The 15,423-nt window shown below is 34.5% G+C and overlaps 1 protein-coding gene across 1 annotated transcript in view; it reads left to right on the top strand.

Annotated features, from left to right (window-relative positions):
* The first annotated feature begins 1,544 nt into the window (after nt 1–1,544).
* Nucleotides 1,545–15,423, top strand: part of SCGN (secretagogin, EF-hand calcium binding protein) — a 70,577-nt gene continuing 56,698 nt past the window's right edge. Inside the window, exons 1-2 of the mRNA XM_051970585.1 lie at nt 1,545–1,881; nt 2,933–3,003. Of these exons, the coding sequence (XP_051826545.1) occupies nt 1,800–1,881; nt 2,933–3,003 (153 nt within the window). The 5' untranslated portion in view covers nt 1,545–1,799. The remainder of the gene's footprint in view (nt 1,882–2,932; nt 3,004–15,423) is intronic.

The following is a 15,423-nucleotide window of genomic DNA, read 5'->3' as shown; positions in this document are numbered from 1 at the left end:
CATTAGAAAATGTCTGAGGCTGGATTTGAGTTCAAGTCTTCCTGACTTCAGGCTTGGCACTCTATCCACTGTACCACATAGTTACTCTACAGAAATTTAGAATAGATACCAAATTGGTGATAAAGAAGATGAGTTAGCTCTTCTATAAGAAACCTTGATAGTGTAATTAGCTCACTTTAGAATTCAACATTTTTATTCCTAACCTACTCTGCTTGCCTTTAAGGGGCTGTTTTTAGTCTAATTTTTGCCTATTTAAAATGTTTTATCTTTGATCTAGTGCCTCCTCCATTGATATAAATAAGGTTCATTAGGGTCTTATTTTTTCTATGTTACGTATAGTGCCTGACTTGTTTAAATATTCAATAAATGCTAATGGATACTGACAAAGAGCACTCCTTGTATCTTCAAATATGCATCCTAAACCTGGTATTGTAGAGGCTCATACATTCTAACTCAGAGTTTAAAGCTTGCATCATAATTGATCATAAGTGATTCCAATTATGGGTTTCTGCTGTTTCTTATATAGACAACCCTCAATTATCTATGCAGGGGAGAAGTAGCTTAAAGAGATAGAAGGCATAAATGAAATCTGGCAGGAGATATAAGAAAGCTTCATTTGATTCATTTTTTAACCTCTTTCAATCACCATATATTTTGCAGCATGTCTGATAAATAAGAATAATAACTAAGTTTTCCTCTTTTGTGGTTCACTTTCAGATATTTCTACTAAGAAAGAGTGAAATGATCAAGATGAGCAGTTGAACAGAAAAGGAATTTCAAAGGCAAGGGGATACATTCAACTGTTTAATTGCTAACAGGATAATCCAAAACCAACTCTCTTTTTGTGCAGAGCAATTTCCAGGCAATGAATAATCCCACCTCCACTCTCACTAACAAAATAATCTTAAATTAATATTATTTTTTGAAGAATTGTGGTAATTTTTATAGAATAACCTTGCTGGGAAGGTATTCTTTATTTTCTATTTTCTCCCTAAATAGCAAATATATGCTCCTCCATTCCTCACTAGAATTTGAATTGTCTTCTCAACAGCAGACTTTCCTTTAGTTGGATAAAAGTGTCAAGCAGGGTATTTATAATTATTAATGCCTTGTATAGACTAGGTGCTCAATAAGTGCTCTGTCCCTTGAAGTTAAAAACATGCAAACATTATCATTTCAAAACCATCAGACTAAAGGGATAATACAAAGACAGACCTCACCAATAGCTTAAGCAAGGCAACATTTGCAGGAAAATACCTAAACCCCAGAGGGGATATATGTTTCATAGCATGAGTCAAATGATGTTGTTTTCTTTGAATTTGAGGAGAAGTTAAAGGGCAGGAGGCAGTGAGCCATGAGAATCAGTGACAGATGCTTTCTTCAGCTACCCATCAAAAAAGTAAGAATCTAACTCTCCTTGACCAGCATAGCTAGTTGAGGAGAGGGAGGTGTCTCTGGGAGCCAACACGATGGAGAACTGGGCGGTCTTTCGAGCTGATCCCTCAGAAAACCTTGTGCTCCCTTGAGCTCTGGCATCAGAACAGCATTACTGGCGCCAACTATACCTCTGCTGCTCTGAGCTCTTTTCCTCAGTGCCCTAGAGACTTTGTGCCACCTTTGCTGCTTGCTTTAGAGAGGGGAAAAGAGAAAAACATTTTCCATAAAAGAAAAGAAGCAAAGGAGAACGCAGAGTGGTTGAAGAAGGGAGAAAAGGAAGGGGAAAGAGATAGTTTCCAGGAGTTCTGCAAGTCGTAGTTATTTTCTCTCCGGGCCAAAGCCAGAATCTCGCATTCAGGACCATGGACAGAGACATCAGCGTTTTTCTGGGGCCGATTGATGCTGCAGCTTTTCTGCACATCTGGCAGCGCTTTGATGTTGATGGTAAGTGATCAGTAAGGATCAGTAAGTAATAGCCATGATGGCTATTGGGTAGGATATTGAGTACAGTTTTTCTGCCTCTATTTGATCATAGAGTGATGGGATTTTTTTTTTCATCTCTGTATTTCTCTCCAAGTTTGTTAATTTGAAACTTGTCTACTCCAAGTATCTGAAAGTAAACTAGAGTAAATAAAGGATAGGGCAAAGGAGTCATTCTAGGTACCATACAAAACAAATCGAAGATATTGGGACAAGTTCTTATCATTGAGGTGTGGGAAAAGCAGTAGACTCAAAGAAAGATGAACAGTTCTGCTACTTGTTAACTATATAGTTTTGGGGCAAGTCATTTCCCCTCTTTCAACTATGGTTTGTAAAATGATGGGTAAGACTAAACTGTTTCTAAGGTCCCTTTCTACTTTTTACTTTCTACTCCTAGAATACTGGCTTGTGGACTGTATTGTAGATTACAAGTCAGGGTTCTCTTTTTAATATAAACTATATCTTCTGGGTTTGAGAGGTTATTATCTAAATAAAATTAATTTTCCTTTCACAGTTCTATCATCACTTCCCTGGCACTATTACTTCCTGAATGACACCTTTATTTTAAATTAGAAAATTTTACTAAATTAAAACAGATGCTTATTATGAATTAAAATGAGTGTCACAAAGAAAATAGCATGAAAATTGCATACTGAATTTTAACTTGCAGTGTCTGCTATAACTATTGGCCAAATTGGGGCTCATTACAGTAAAATACTTCTTTAGTAACTGAGATCACTTGATCTATGTTTAATCATGCATTACTAAGATTTTCTTATTAAGTAGTTTTTATTTTAATTATTTATAAATTTTGGAGGGAAAGGACTTGTTTTCACAAGGTATTCTTGTGCTAACTTTTAAAATCTCTTAAATATGAGTGGTAGAGTTGAATTCAATTTCAGTTGTTGATGTAACTAAACAACAATCTGCCAAGGAAAATTTATAGATTAAAAAAAACTGGCAATATTGTGTTATTTTTTATTAAACAATTTATGGTATCCATACTTGCTTTTAGATAATGGGTACATAGAAGGGAAGGAACTTGATGATTTCTTTCGTCATTTACTGGGGAAGATGGGTACTGAGGTAAGTACTTGTTCTATCATTGCATTTCAAAATCAAATTTAACACATCTCAGAGACTAATGTCCTTTTATTCCCATTAATCTTGCCTGACCTGTTTTTTTTTCCGGATGAAATATTTTCCCCCTCTCCCAGCAACAAGGTGGGATTTAGATAGATTTTATAACAGAAATAGCTGTTGCCTTAAATACTGTGATTCCTGGCTCTCAGTTGTCACCAACCTGAAGGTCATAGTAAGACAATAAAAAAGCTTATATTTGGAAATCTATTTGACTACTGCAGTTAATGAGTGTAAAGCTAGATATAAGGCTTTGGAGCCTTACTCTGAAATTGGGAGAGATGCTGATAGCTTGAGGTTCTATTGGACCACTTTCTATCATATATATGAAAAGTTACTAATTCTTTTTGGTAAAATCAGAGAAATTCAGAATTTTGTAGTTGTAATTTTGGACAAACATGTGGGCATTCACATAATTTATGGAAGTGAAATGTACAAAAGAGGAATAAAACATTTCCATGCCACAGTGATAAAGAAGTTCATAATGTATGTATTCCTATGTCACTCTTTTACTATCTTCATTATTATTTTTAATTTTTAAAAAGCTCTAAAATGGCTTAGAAATTGACATAGCAGAAACTTCACATAATACATAGAGATCTAGCAATATGTAAAGATTTTTTTAATTCCCAGTTTATTTTATTCCATTGTATTCTATGTGTCTAGGTCCTTTCCTGGCAGTAAGGATGGAACTTAGAGAAATAAATTAACTCATTTAGGCCATTAGGCAACTGCTTAGCATAGACACTGAAGCTGTGGGAATGCACAAAACACATATGCACATCCCATAATTGATCAGAGTGTAGTCAATATAGCCTTTGCTATAATTTTATTGTTATAAATATAAATATAAATATAAATAATAATGAAGATAGTAAAAGAGTGACTTAGGAATACATACATTATGAACTTCTTTATCACTGTGGCATGGAAATGTTTCATTCCTCTTTTGTACATTTCACTTCCATAAATTATGTGAATGCCCACATGTTTGTCCAAAATTACAACTACAAAATTCTGAATTTCTCTAATTTTACCAAAAAAGAATTAGTAACTTTTCATATATATGATAGAAAGTGGTCCAATAGAACCTCAAGCTATCAGCATCTCTCCCAATTTCAGAGTAAGGCTCCAAAGCCTTATATCTAGCTTTACACAAAAACAAAATTGATTTATTGTTTTGTTGATTGTCTAAACTTTAGAAAGTATTAATAATTAGTTTAAAAGTAAAAATGTATACATTTTCCTTCCAGAAGATAATTTTTAAACACATTAAAGCAATTTATAAGTTCACCCTAGAACATAAATGAAAAATACCTACTTTTTTTCGTAAAATCAGATGCATGCAGCATTTTATATTACTAGGACTAGTGCATGTGAACAAACGTAAGAGAATGATCGTATGGGAGGAAGATAGACAAAAGAGGGATGAAACCTCTCTATGCCACAGTGATAATAAAGTTAACACTATCATTAAGAAAATCCAGTTATTCTCTTGTGATTGGTTAACAGCTTCTAACTTTAAAATGCTAATGCCAAAATTGGAACTTGATATTTATTTAGAATATTCCTTCATTTGATGTTTTATAGCAAAATCAGGGGAACCTAAGTATAAGCAGAAAAATCGTTCAAGATGGATGATGTACTTATCAGATGGAATACAGAGGGAATGTGGCCATGGAAAATATACCCATTGCAGTCCAAAGTTCATAATTGAAAATGTTTGATCATAAGAGTCTGGATGAACCTTGGCTTTATAATACAAGTGAAATAGGGCAGAGCAGTCCTCAATATCTCTTCATTAACCTCTGAGTACAAGGCATTTATGCTTATTTCCTTCAAAATTGACAAAGATTCAAAATTCCCAGAAGACCACTTAAAATTTGGTTATTGGTATCATCTTTGCATCTTATAATTAACTTTCCTAACCTTTTTCTCAAAGCACTTTTTAAAAAATAACCTTATGAGATGACAAAGCAATTTTTGTCATTTTCCTTTATAAAAACTAATGATCAGAAATTCTATATAGCCAGAAATAATACCATATCAGAATCAAGAGTTTAATTTAGGTCTTTTAGATCTTGCTCAGACTTATTCTATTATGTCATACTGCCTCTCACCAACTGGTGACTTTATGACTTATTTCTAAAACTTTTAACCTAAAGAGGATTATAGGGCAGTTAGATGGTAGAGCAATGTCCAAGTTCTACATATGTGGGAGAAAAAAGAATGAACTTGAAGGTCAATATGGAGGAAAATGGGGAAGGATATGGAAAATATCACAAAGAGAGCATTAGTTCAATAAAAATTCTTTTTGCATGTATATGTGATGGAACCTATCCCCACAGCTCCAGAGACTAAACATTGAATCTCTAAGGGAGCAAAATCCAAAGGTGCTCTCCTTGCAAACAGGTGAAATGAAGTTAGGAACATATTCTCAACATATTTTTCTATCAGTGATTTGGGATGAAATTATGTTTATGAAATTTGTAGATGACATAATATTAAGAGGGAGTAGTTAACACTGGATACCAGAATGGGATCCAAAATTATCTCAGACTAGAAGAATGAGCCATACCTTATGTGACAATTCAATAGAAATAAAGATAACATTCAATGCTATTAAGTTGTTTCAGTTGTGTTCGATTCTTTGTGATCTCATTTAGAGTTTTCTTGACAAAGATTGAATAATTTGCTGTTTTCTTCTCTAGCCCATCTTACAGATGAAGAAATTGAGGCAAACAGGGTTAAGTGATTTGCCCAAGATCACATAGCTAGTAAGTGTCTGAGAATGGATTTGAACTGATGTTTTCCTGACTCCAGACCTGTGCCACTGTGCCACCTATACTTGGCTTCAAATAATAATAGCGCAGGTAATGAGTGGAACCATTGAATCTAGGCATTAAATTCTTGTGAAAGAAAGATAGGAGAGTCTTGGCAAAATTAAAACTCCTATGATCAAGTGAATAATGGAGTAATAAATGCAGCATTAATTTAATCTTATTCTGAATCCTATATTCCTTCTAACAAATTTAAGGGAGATGATTATGGGGAACAGGTTTTAAAAAAAATACAAATAAGTTAGAACAGAACAAGAATGATCAGGGAACTAAAAGCCAAACCACATGAAAATCCTTTCAGGGAACAAATGATACTTAAATTTGTATAAGTGAAAGGTTATAATGTGGAATTATGTTGCTTGACCCCAAATGGGATATCTAAAAGCAAAAAGTAAATGTTGCAAAGAGGGAGATATTGGGTCAATATAAGAAAAAGGTTTCCTTACAATCAAAATTGTCCAGAAGGAGAATGGACTGCTTCAAGAGATAGAATTTATTATCACTGAAGGTCTTCAAGCAGAAATTGGTTGGCTTGTTGTTAGAAATTATATAGAACAGAGTCATTCCTGGGTATAGTCAGATTATAAAATCTTTGAAGTCTATTTCAACCTCTGATTTTATGATTATAATTGGAACTCACAGATTTTGGTTTTTGTTTTGCCTTTAGAATATATTTCTACTGAAATATCACCTTTTCATGATGGGTTATAATTTCATCTGATTTTCATGGAAAATTCACAGTCAACTCCTAACAACCTAAAATTTCCATATGAAAGTTTGAATCTGATGGATTCTTTTCTTTCATTTTACTTTAAGTTCTTCCTTCCTCCCTCTTTCCCAAAACTGCTTTTATAGACATATTCTCAGATCCCCATGCAGGATTGAAATATAAGAGAATCTACTATGGCATTTCACATGGGAATTGGAGCTCCAAGAACCCTCTCTGACATAAGCTCTCAGGAGCTGATTCTGTTATCCATGTTCCCAGTAGTAGGGTTAGCTGAAGGCTAGCCCTAAACCATTTTATGAAGTAAGTAAAGTTTATCTCTTCTATTTTTCTATTTCTCTTTTTAGTCAAAGTCCTAAGTAGATTTCTTGGCATCAGAGCCTACAAAAAGTGAGTTTATTAGGCATAAAGTGTTACCTTATCCCACCTCTACTCTCCTGTCTCATTACACCCACCCCCACAATCCTGGAGATATTTGCATTTTATCTAAAGCACAGTCAAGATCCAAAGAGATGAGTTTCCAGAAATGTAATGTCAGACTAATGAGAAATGTTTGGAGGACAACAGGCCTTCCCAGTGCCCTTTAAGATACATCATTTCTGGGGCATCTAGTTGGTGTAGGGGATAGAGCACCAGCCCTGAAGTCAGGAGAACCTAAGTTCAGATCTGGCCTCAGACACTTGCCACTTCCTGGCTGTGTCGCTTAACCCCAATTGCCTCAGCCAAAAAAAAAGAAAGAAAGAAAGAAAGAAAGAAAGAAAGAAAGAAAGAAAGAAAGAAAGAAAGAAAGAAAGAAAGAAAGAAAGAAAGAAAGAAAGAAAGAAAGAAAGAAAGAAAGAAAGAAAATAAGTACTTTTAGGGGCAGCTAGATGATGCAGTGGATAGAACACAGCCCTGAAGTCAGGAGAACGGGAGTTCAAATCTGGTCTCCAACACTTAACACTTCCTAGCTATGTGACCCTGGGCAAGTTACTTAACCCCAATTGCCTCAGCCAAAAACAAAAAAAAAGACACATCATTTCCTTATAAAATGTATTGATAAGGGATATCTTGCCATTCTGAGTGGACAAATGGCACAATGGAAAATAAAGTATACTATGGAAGATTTCAAGACTTGTAGTCTGTTCTCTCAGGATGAATGTTCCCCCAAAAATTAATCATTGGGATTAGTCATCATCTCCTATTTCTTGACTGTTATTAAAGTTTGTGTTATATTGAGAATAAAATGACAGTTCAATTCAGGAAATATTTTTGAATACACACTATATACCAGAAGTATTTTAAAATTTTAAATTAATGAAATAGTAATACTCATTTTAATTAAGTTCTATGTATGTCATATTCTAATCATTAAGCAGATGGATTTGGGAGGTATATTTAAAAAATCAATCTTTTCAAGTACCCTTATCTTAATAAGTCCATATTTTTAAACAAATGGCTTGAATCATCAGTATAACAGTTGGTATTGTGTTTGACTAGAATGAATTTGATTAATGAATTCTGTCAATCATAAGTGAAAGTGGTTTGGATTTTGTTTTTTTTTGAGTATACAGATGCATGTATCTTATGTTGAAATGATATTTTCAAAAGATTGAATGGTTTGTAGTTAGGCAGATGGATTCCAGTCCTCTGGGGTTCATTTCAAATATGTCTATGATTATTAACTGCCTTGTCATTGATTATTGAGTTTGCAGATTATACTATCTTTTTTCTTTTTTCCTAATTTTCCATTCAGTCTTTGCAAGGAACTTCATGAGTTGACAAAGGAAAGAATAGGAGATAAAAATAAATTTATGTACTTTTTATCAGAATTGGAAAAGCCTTGGTCAGAAAAAAAGTGCAACATTACTGGTTTGAGAGTTGATAGGATATTATACACACATGACAAACTTGGATTCTGGTATTAAAAACAACTTCAACAAGAGAAATTTTGAATTGTTGCTCTAAGGACAGATTTTCCCCCCTTATCATAATTAAAGATTTGCATTTCCAGAGCTCATACAATTCCCTCACCTAAGCACTAGAATCCCAAGAGTAACTGAACATAACTTTGCTTGAGCAAGATTATATCTGTTCTTACTCGTGTTCCCTGATACTTCAAGAATAATAATCTTCACAGAATTTTACAATTGGAAAGGACTTTAGTGACTATCAAGTTCAACCCATACCCCAAAAGACTCCTTATAATAGCATCTCCAACAAGTGGTCATCCAATCTTTTTAAGATCTCCAATGAAAGGAAGAATCCCAAGGTGGTCCCTTCTACTTAGGACAATTCTAATTATCAGTAAGATTTTCTTCACATCAAGCCAATATCTGCCTTTAATAATTTCCATCAGTTATTCCCAACTTGACCTTCTGAAACCAAACTGAATGAATTTAATTTCTTTTCTACCTTTTATTACTTAAAAAAAGTATCATGCTTCTATGTGAATTTTCTTCTTCAGTCTAATGATCCCCAGTTGCTTTTATTAATAACAATAACATCTATACAATGCTTTAAGGTTTGTAAAACCCTTTACATATCTAGCACAATGATTAGCAATATACCATTTCAGTGAGGCTATAGGGTTGATGACCTATATGAATTTATCTACTTTACCTTGCCTTGCCCTGGATTCTTTGCTCCAGGGCTGTTTGGCTTTTCACTAGTGGAGTTAAAATCTCCCAGTGATTTATTTTTAAAGAAAAAAATCCATCTTTGGTCCTAGTCTACCAAAGGAGGAAATAAAGAAAGGATCCAATAAATAACATGAATTTGTAATAGAGCAGATCCTTTCATTACCAAATGGAAACAAAAATCACTGTAGAGGTTATCGGGTCCATTAGAGATGCTTAGAGCCTAATTCAGTAAAAAGTCATCAGGGAGGCCAATATTTAAGCCTAGTCGGAACACAGTTTTTGCAAGGCTGTTAATTAACAATTTTATGTTTCACCTCTGCACTGGCATTGTTCAATCAAATAGTCAAATACGACTTCTGGTGGTTTCTCTCTCCCTAGGTGGACTTTTTTCCCCAGGGGCCACCATTCTGCCACTGTTGCTGCCACAACTGTTCCAATAGCAATGTAGTCTTGCTGGTGCCCTTTACTTGGGTGCAGGTGGGGGAAGAGAGAGTGACAGTTCCCTTTTTAGATCAAGATCTTCTGCAAAAGGAGGAAGATGCAAGTGTTGGAGAAGGATCCATCCCAGGTAGAACATATGCTTAAGTTTGGGACTAAATAGAGAGTAAACAAGCTTTCTTCTCCCCCTTGACTCTCCAGAAAGTCTACTACCAGTCCCATGCTTCAAAGCTAGCTGAAAGAGGGGACCTGAGGAACAGCTTGCCCATTTAGCCGAAGAGTTCTGGCTCAGCAGCCAATGAAAAGACTTTTCATTATTACATGCTACAATTCCCTGATTTATAATGGCTGACAGGAAGCAATATACATATGTTCTCTGAAGTGTGTATGTCTGGGGGGAGGAGGGAATTGGTGGAGAGGAGAGAAGAAATTAATGTACTTGACTGGAATGCTGATTGAGCATGCTCTAAGTGGAGTAGGGTGCCACTAGGGGACATTATACCCACTTATCATCTCATTTGATCCTCTTGACACCTCTGTTGATTATACAGATGTGCAAAGGCAGCTGACAGATTGATACAGAAAAACTTTAAAAGAAGAGAAAACATTTAAAAAGCTCAGCACCTGGGACTATCTAGAATAGGAGGAAATAGTATTAAACACTTCAGTAGCCATGAAAGCATTCTTTTTTTTAACAGTACAGTGAAATTGATAAAAAAAAAAAAGATGATCTTGTCTTTAAAAGAGGTTAAATTAAATTCACCTACTCTAATAAGAAATTCAGTTTTACTATTTCTATTTTAAAAGGCAGTTTCCAATCAATAAATAAGCATCAAATACTTCTAAGAGCCCAGCATTACAGTAAGTGCTTAGGAGAATAAAGTAATATTAAGACTGGTTCCTGCCTTTATGCTTATAGTATGGCTGTGGAGACAGTGCTAAAAACATACAACACAATTAAGGATCATGGTAATGCTTAGGAGAATCTAGATGGCACAGTAAATACAGTGCCAGACCTGGAGTCAGGAAAAACTCATCTTCTAAAGTTCAAATCTGACCTTAAACACTTACCAGCTGTGTGACTCTGGATAAATCATTTCAGCCTGTTTTCTCATTTTCCTCATCCATAAAATGAGCTGGAGAAGGAAATTAGTATCTTTACAAAGAAAACTAAGTGGGGTCATGAAGAAAATGACTGAACAAATCTCTGAACAACTTTAACTCCTCAAATCAAATTGTGTAGTGCAACAAAGGTCAGATTGATATATTTTTTCAGCCAAGACACTGTAGGAGGTCAGTAGGAAAAGTATAACATTGGAGTAGTCACTGACCTGGAGTACACACAGCAGCAATAGGTGTGGGCCTTAGAGGTGGTTGCAATAGTAGCAGTGGTTTCAGGAGCTCTCAGTCTAAAGACAGTAAGGAGGAGGGGGCAGACAACTGGTCAAAAAGGCATTATAGCAACCCACTGGCACTGATTGGTGACTTTATTGCCCATTTTCATTCTGTGTTGTGGTTCCAGGGTGAGAGTAGTCAGTAACAAGGGAGCAGGAGCTCTGGTTGCAGTTCCAAGGCCAAAAGAAACACTAGCACTTGTGGCTGCAAAGGAATAGAGGGACCTGGTCACAGTTCCGGGGCCAAAAGAAGCACTAGCCCTTGCAGTTACAGGAGAGCAGGGGTCCTTCCTGGACAAAGATCAGAGTACAGACCAGAAGAGCAGAAACCATACCTCTCTCTAGATCATACCACCTTAAGGGAACCAAAAATTTGCAGATTCCAGAACTAGCTCTGAAAACAGCAGTACAAACAGCCTCAAGCAAAAAATGCTAATTGGACCCAAGATCAACAAGATTTCCTAGAAAAGATAAATCAAGAAACAATAGTGATAGAAGAAATATTAGGAAAAGAAATGTGAATGATGTAAAAATATGAAAAGAATTTTAAAAGAGGCACAAAAGTTCTCTAAGGGAAAAAAAAAAAAAACTCCTTAAAAAGCAGAATAAGCCATATGAAAGAAAAGACGTACAAAAGCTCACACACACACACACAAAAAAAAAAATTCCTTAAAAATTAGAAGTGATGAAGTAGACACTAGTGACTCCATGAGAAATAAAATCCCCTAATAAAACCCACAAAAGTTTATAGGATAAAAAAGAAGATAATTTGAACTATCTCATCAGAAAAATAACTGCCTGAAAAATAGATGGGAGAGAGATAATTTAAGAATTAGTATACTACCTAAAAGCTATGATGAAAAAAAGAGCCTAGGTATCATATTTCTTTTTTTAATAATAGCTTTTTTATTTTTTCAAATACATGCAAATATAGTTTTCAACATTCATTCCTGCAAAATCTTGGGTTCCAAATTTTTCTCTCTCTGTTCCTCCCTTCTAGACAGCAAGCAATCTACCATAGATAGGTTAAATGTGCATTTCCATATTCATCATGTTGCACAAGAAAAATCAGATCAAAAAAGGGAAAAAACAAGAAAGAGGAAAAAACAAGCAAACACCACCACCAAAAAAGTGAAGATATTATGCTTCGATCCACATTCAGTCTTTATATTTCTCTCTCTGATTATGGATTGCTCTTTCCATTACAAGTCTATTGGAATTGCCTTGAATGGCCTCATTTTTTTAAAAGAGCCAAGTACATCATACAATCATATAATCTTATTGCTGCTTTCTGTAAAATTGTTGCCTCTTTGCAAGAGTAAGTACTACAAAAGGAGGATAATAATATCTTTTCTTGGCTCTTTGTCTCCTTCTTTCCCAACTTATTCCTTTAGTTCCTGATAGTCTTTTTTGTCTATAAGCACACAGCATTAATTATCTCCCAATCAAGGAGAGTATTTCTCTTCTTTCTTCAAATGTGTTTGATGCTGCACTTCCGCACTGCCTCTTCTGCTCATTTTTTTCTCTTTCCCCCTCTCTCTTCTTTCTTCATCTCTTTTCTTTTCTTCCTTACTTTCAAGGACTATTTATTTACATCTCTCCTCATTATTCTTATATCCCACATTAACCTGCAGACAAAAAAATAAACAATAAAGAAAAAAGAATCTACCAGTTTACTTGCTGAACTCCTATTACTCTCTCTTTTAAGATTAACTAAATTAACATGATTGCACGTGTATAACCCCGATCCAATTTCTTATCATTTTAGGGAGGGGAAGGGAGGTAAGGAGAAGGGAAAGAATATGAAACTCAAAACTTTGGGAAAAAAATCCAAATGTTAAAAATTGTTTTAATATATAATTGGAGGAAAATAAAATATTTTTAAAATTAAAATTAAAAATACTAATTAAATGACCATTTCCTCTATGAAATCTTCCCTCACTCCAGTCATCAGTGACATTCCCTTTGGACTTCACATACCACTTTGTTTCTAACTCTTTTGGAAGCCTATCATATATTTATCTTATATTACAGTTATCTGTGTGTGTGTGTAATATTAATATATATACATATATAATATTTCATCTCTCGCCTCAAAACCATAAGGTCCAGGATGTCAAAGACCTTATTTTCTCTAAACTCTAGGTTCCCCTCAGCATTTATTATAGTGTTTTGCATAAGCTACGTATTTAATATTGTATTATTGTTTTATTATTAATGTTTTATTAGTATTATTAGTATTAATGTTTATTGAATGTATCATTAGGCAGAGTCTGAAATTAAAGGGACATTGTCTCTCTAGAGTCTGATGCCTTCCTCAAATGGATGCCATGAACTTTAAACATCTTATTTCCTAGATGGAGGGCATTGTTGATTTTTCTAAGTAATGTGTATCCCATGGGGATATCTATGCCTAAATTATTAGTCTGCCTAAATATCTTCCCTTAAACAATTAACAAGTATGCTAAACAAGCAACTTGTCTGGTGTTGTATAGGCACTTAGGGGATTACAACATTAGACATGTATTCCTACTATGCAGGCAGGTAAGAAGCTGAAGTAAGAATCTGAAATTTGAGCCTAAACTCTTGTTATCAGCTGAGCTTAATCTTCAGGTACTGATAAATTAAAGTGAGTCCAAGAAATAACAATGATGGAGAATTTAAAATAGGATTAGAGTCAGGGATGCCAAAGTATCTCATAAACTTGAATTCTCTTGCTTTTTGGTTTATCATGTCTCAGTGGTGAACTGATTCCATGCAATGGTGAACACACTAAGGAAAACAATGTCAAATAAGACTCTTATTGATAAAAGTGAAATCTATTGCAGAAGATTAATGCTCCTCAGCAGCCATTTGAGAGGTAGCTTTTGAATACAAATGGTCTCAGAGTCAATCATTACTTCATTCACTTTCTTCTAAAGAGGATTTTATAGCCATGACATGTATAAGGACAGGGAAAGAACTGGGGCTATGATTTCATTCATTTGGTGAGTTCTTGATAAACAACTTCTTCTACCAATTCCAGCTGGCACCTCAGTACCTTACAGTTTTAGACCAAAAGGGTTCTTAACAGTTTTTACCTCCTGAACCTTTTTGGTAATCTGGTGAAGCATATGAATCTCTTTTCAGAATAATAATTTAAAATTTGTCAGTTTTCTTAACTGTAAAATGGAGAGAAATAACAGTCCCTGCCTTGCAAGGTTGTTCTGAAAATCAGATGAGAGAACATTTGTAAAGCATTATTGTAAAGCATTAGTAAATTATTATTACATATTGTAAAGCACATAGTAGGCACTCTATTTATGCTTATTCCCTTTTCCTTCTCTTCCCCTTTTAAATGCTTAAAATAAAATACATATGATTACAAAATAAGCCAATAATTGTAATATGATTTTTTAAAATTCTTTTTTTATTCTCACAGACACCACCCATGTTTAAAAACCCCTAAGAGAGTTACTTGGAGCACTAAGATGTCATGATTTAGTATGTGTTAAAAAGTAAGAGCTTGAATTCAGACCTCTCTGGTTTTAAGGCTAGCTCTCCATCTATTCTGCCATGTTGCCTCAGCAATACACCTATATAGAACCAGAAAAAAAACCCAACAACTATAACCTATGTGGGATGGAAAGGAAGGCAGAAGTAGCATACTTTTGTTCCCTTGTGTATAGTCCAGGTAGATATTCAAAATATTTTTATTATCTGATATTAGAATTAATATTGTGAAAAAGATTATAATTAAATATTCTAGTCTCTACCAGCTGGATGATCCATGACCATTTCTACTATAAATACAAATGGTCTGAACAGTCTTAAAAAGAAACTTTACCTTCTCAGTAAACAGGACTTGCTAGTTGATGTATTAGACAGAGAGATCCTCATGTTGACAAACCTCTCAGTGCTGCCCTGCTGGGTCCTCCCTTGAACATCCCTGCTTCCCCATAGGGAGCCATTTCTGGTTGTCTAGCTCTTCCTCTTTTCACCTATCATGATGACATTCAGGGATGGCAGGTGGAAATGGGTTTATCTATATGACTGAACAGAAAGCTAAATTTTAAAAAGCACCAGAGAGCATGATGCTTCAATTGTAAGTACTTTTTAAAAGTATATTTAATGATAACTTCTTTCCTTCCCTAGTTTTTTAAAAATAATTTTAGTATTTTTGTCATTTGTGATTTTGTGATGATGGATCATGTGATTTAAGCATAGGCAAAAGATAAGACAAAATCATCATCATTTGTAACTGATACAATGTTTCTTTAGGGAAATCATAGAGAATCAATGCAAAAATTAGTCAAAAGAAATTAACTCCAATAAAAATGGCAGATTGTAACAAATCCACAAAAGTA

Source organism: Antechinus flavipes, chromosome 1 (genome assembly GCF_016432865.1).
Source record: "Antechinus flavipes isolate AdamAnt ecotype Samford, QLD, Australia chromosome 1, AdamAnt_v2, whole genome shotgun sequence".
Taxonomy (NCBI): Eukaryota; Metazoa; Chordata; class Mammalia; order Dasyuromorphia; family Dasyuridae; genus Antechinus; species Antechinus flavipes.
The sequence above is the reverse complement of the archived record's forward strand: the minus strand, read 5'-3'. Positions and strand labels throughout refer to the sequence as shown.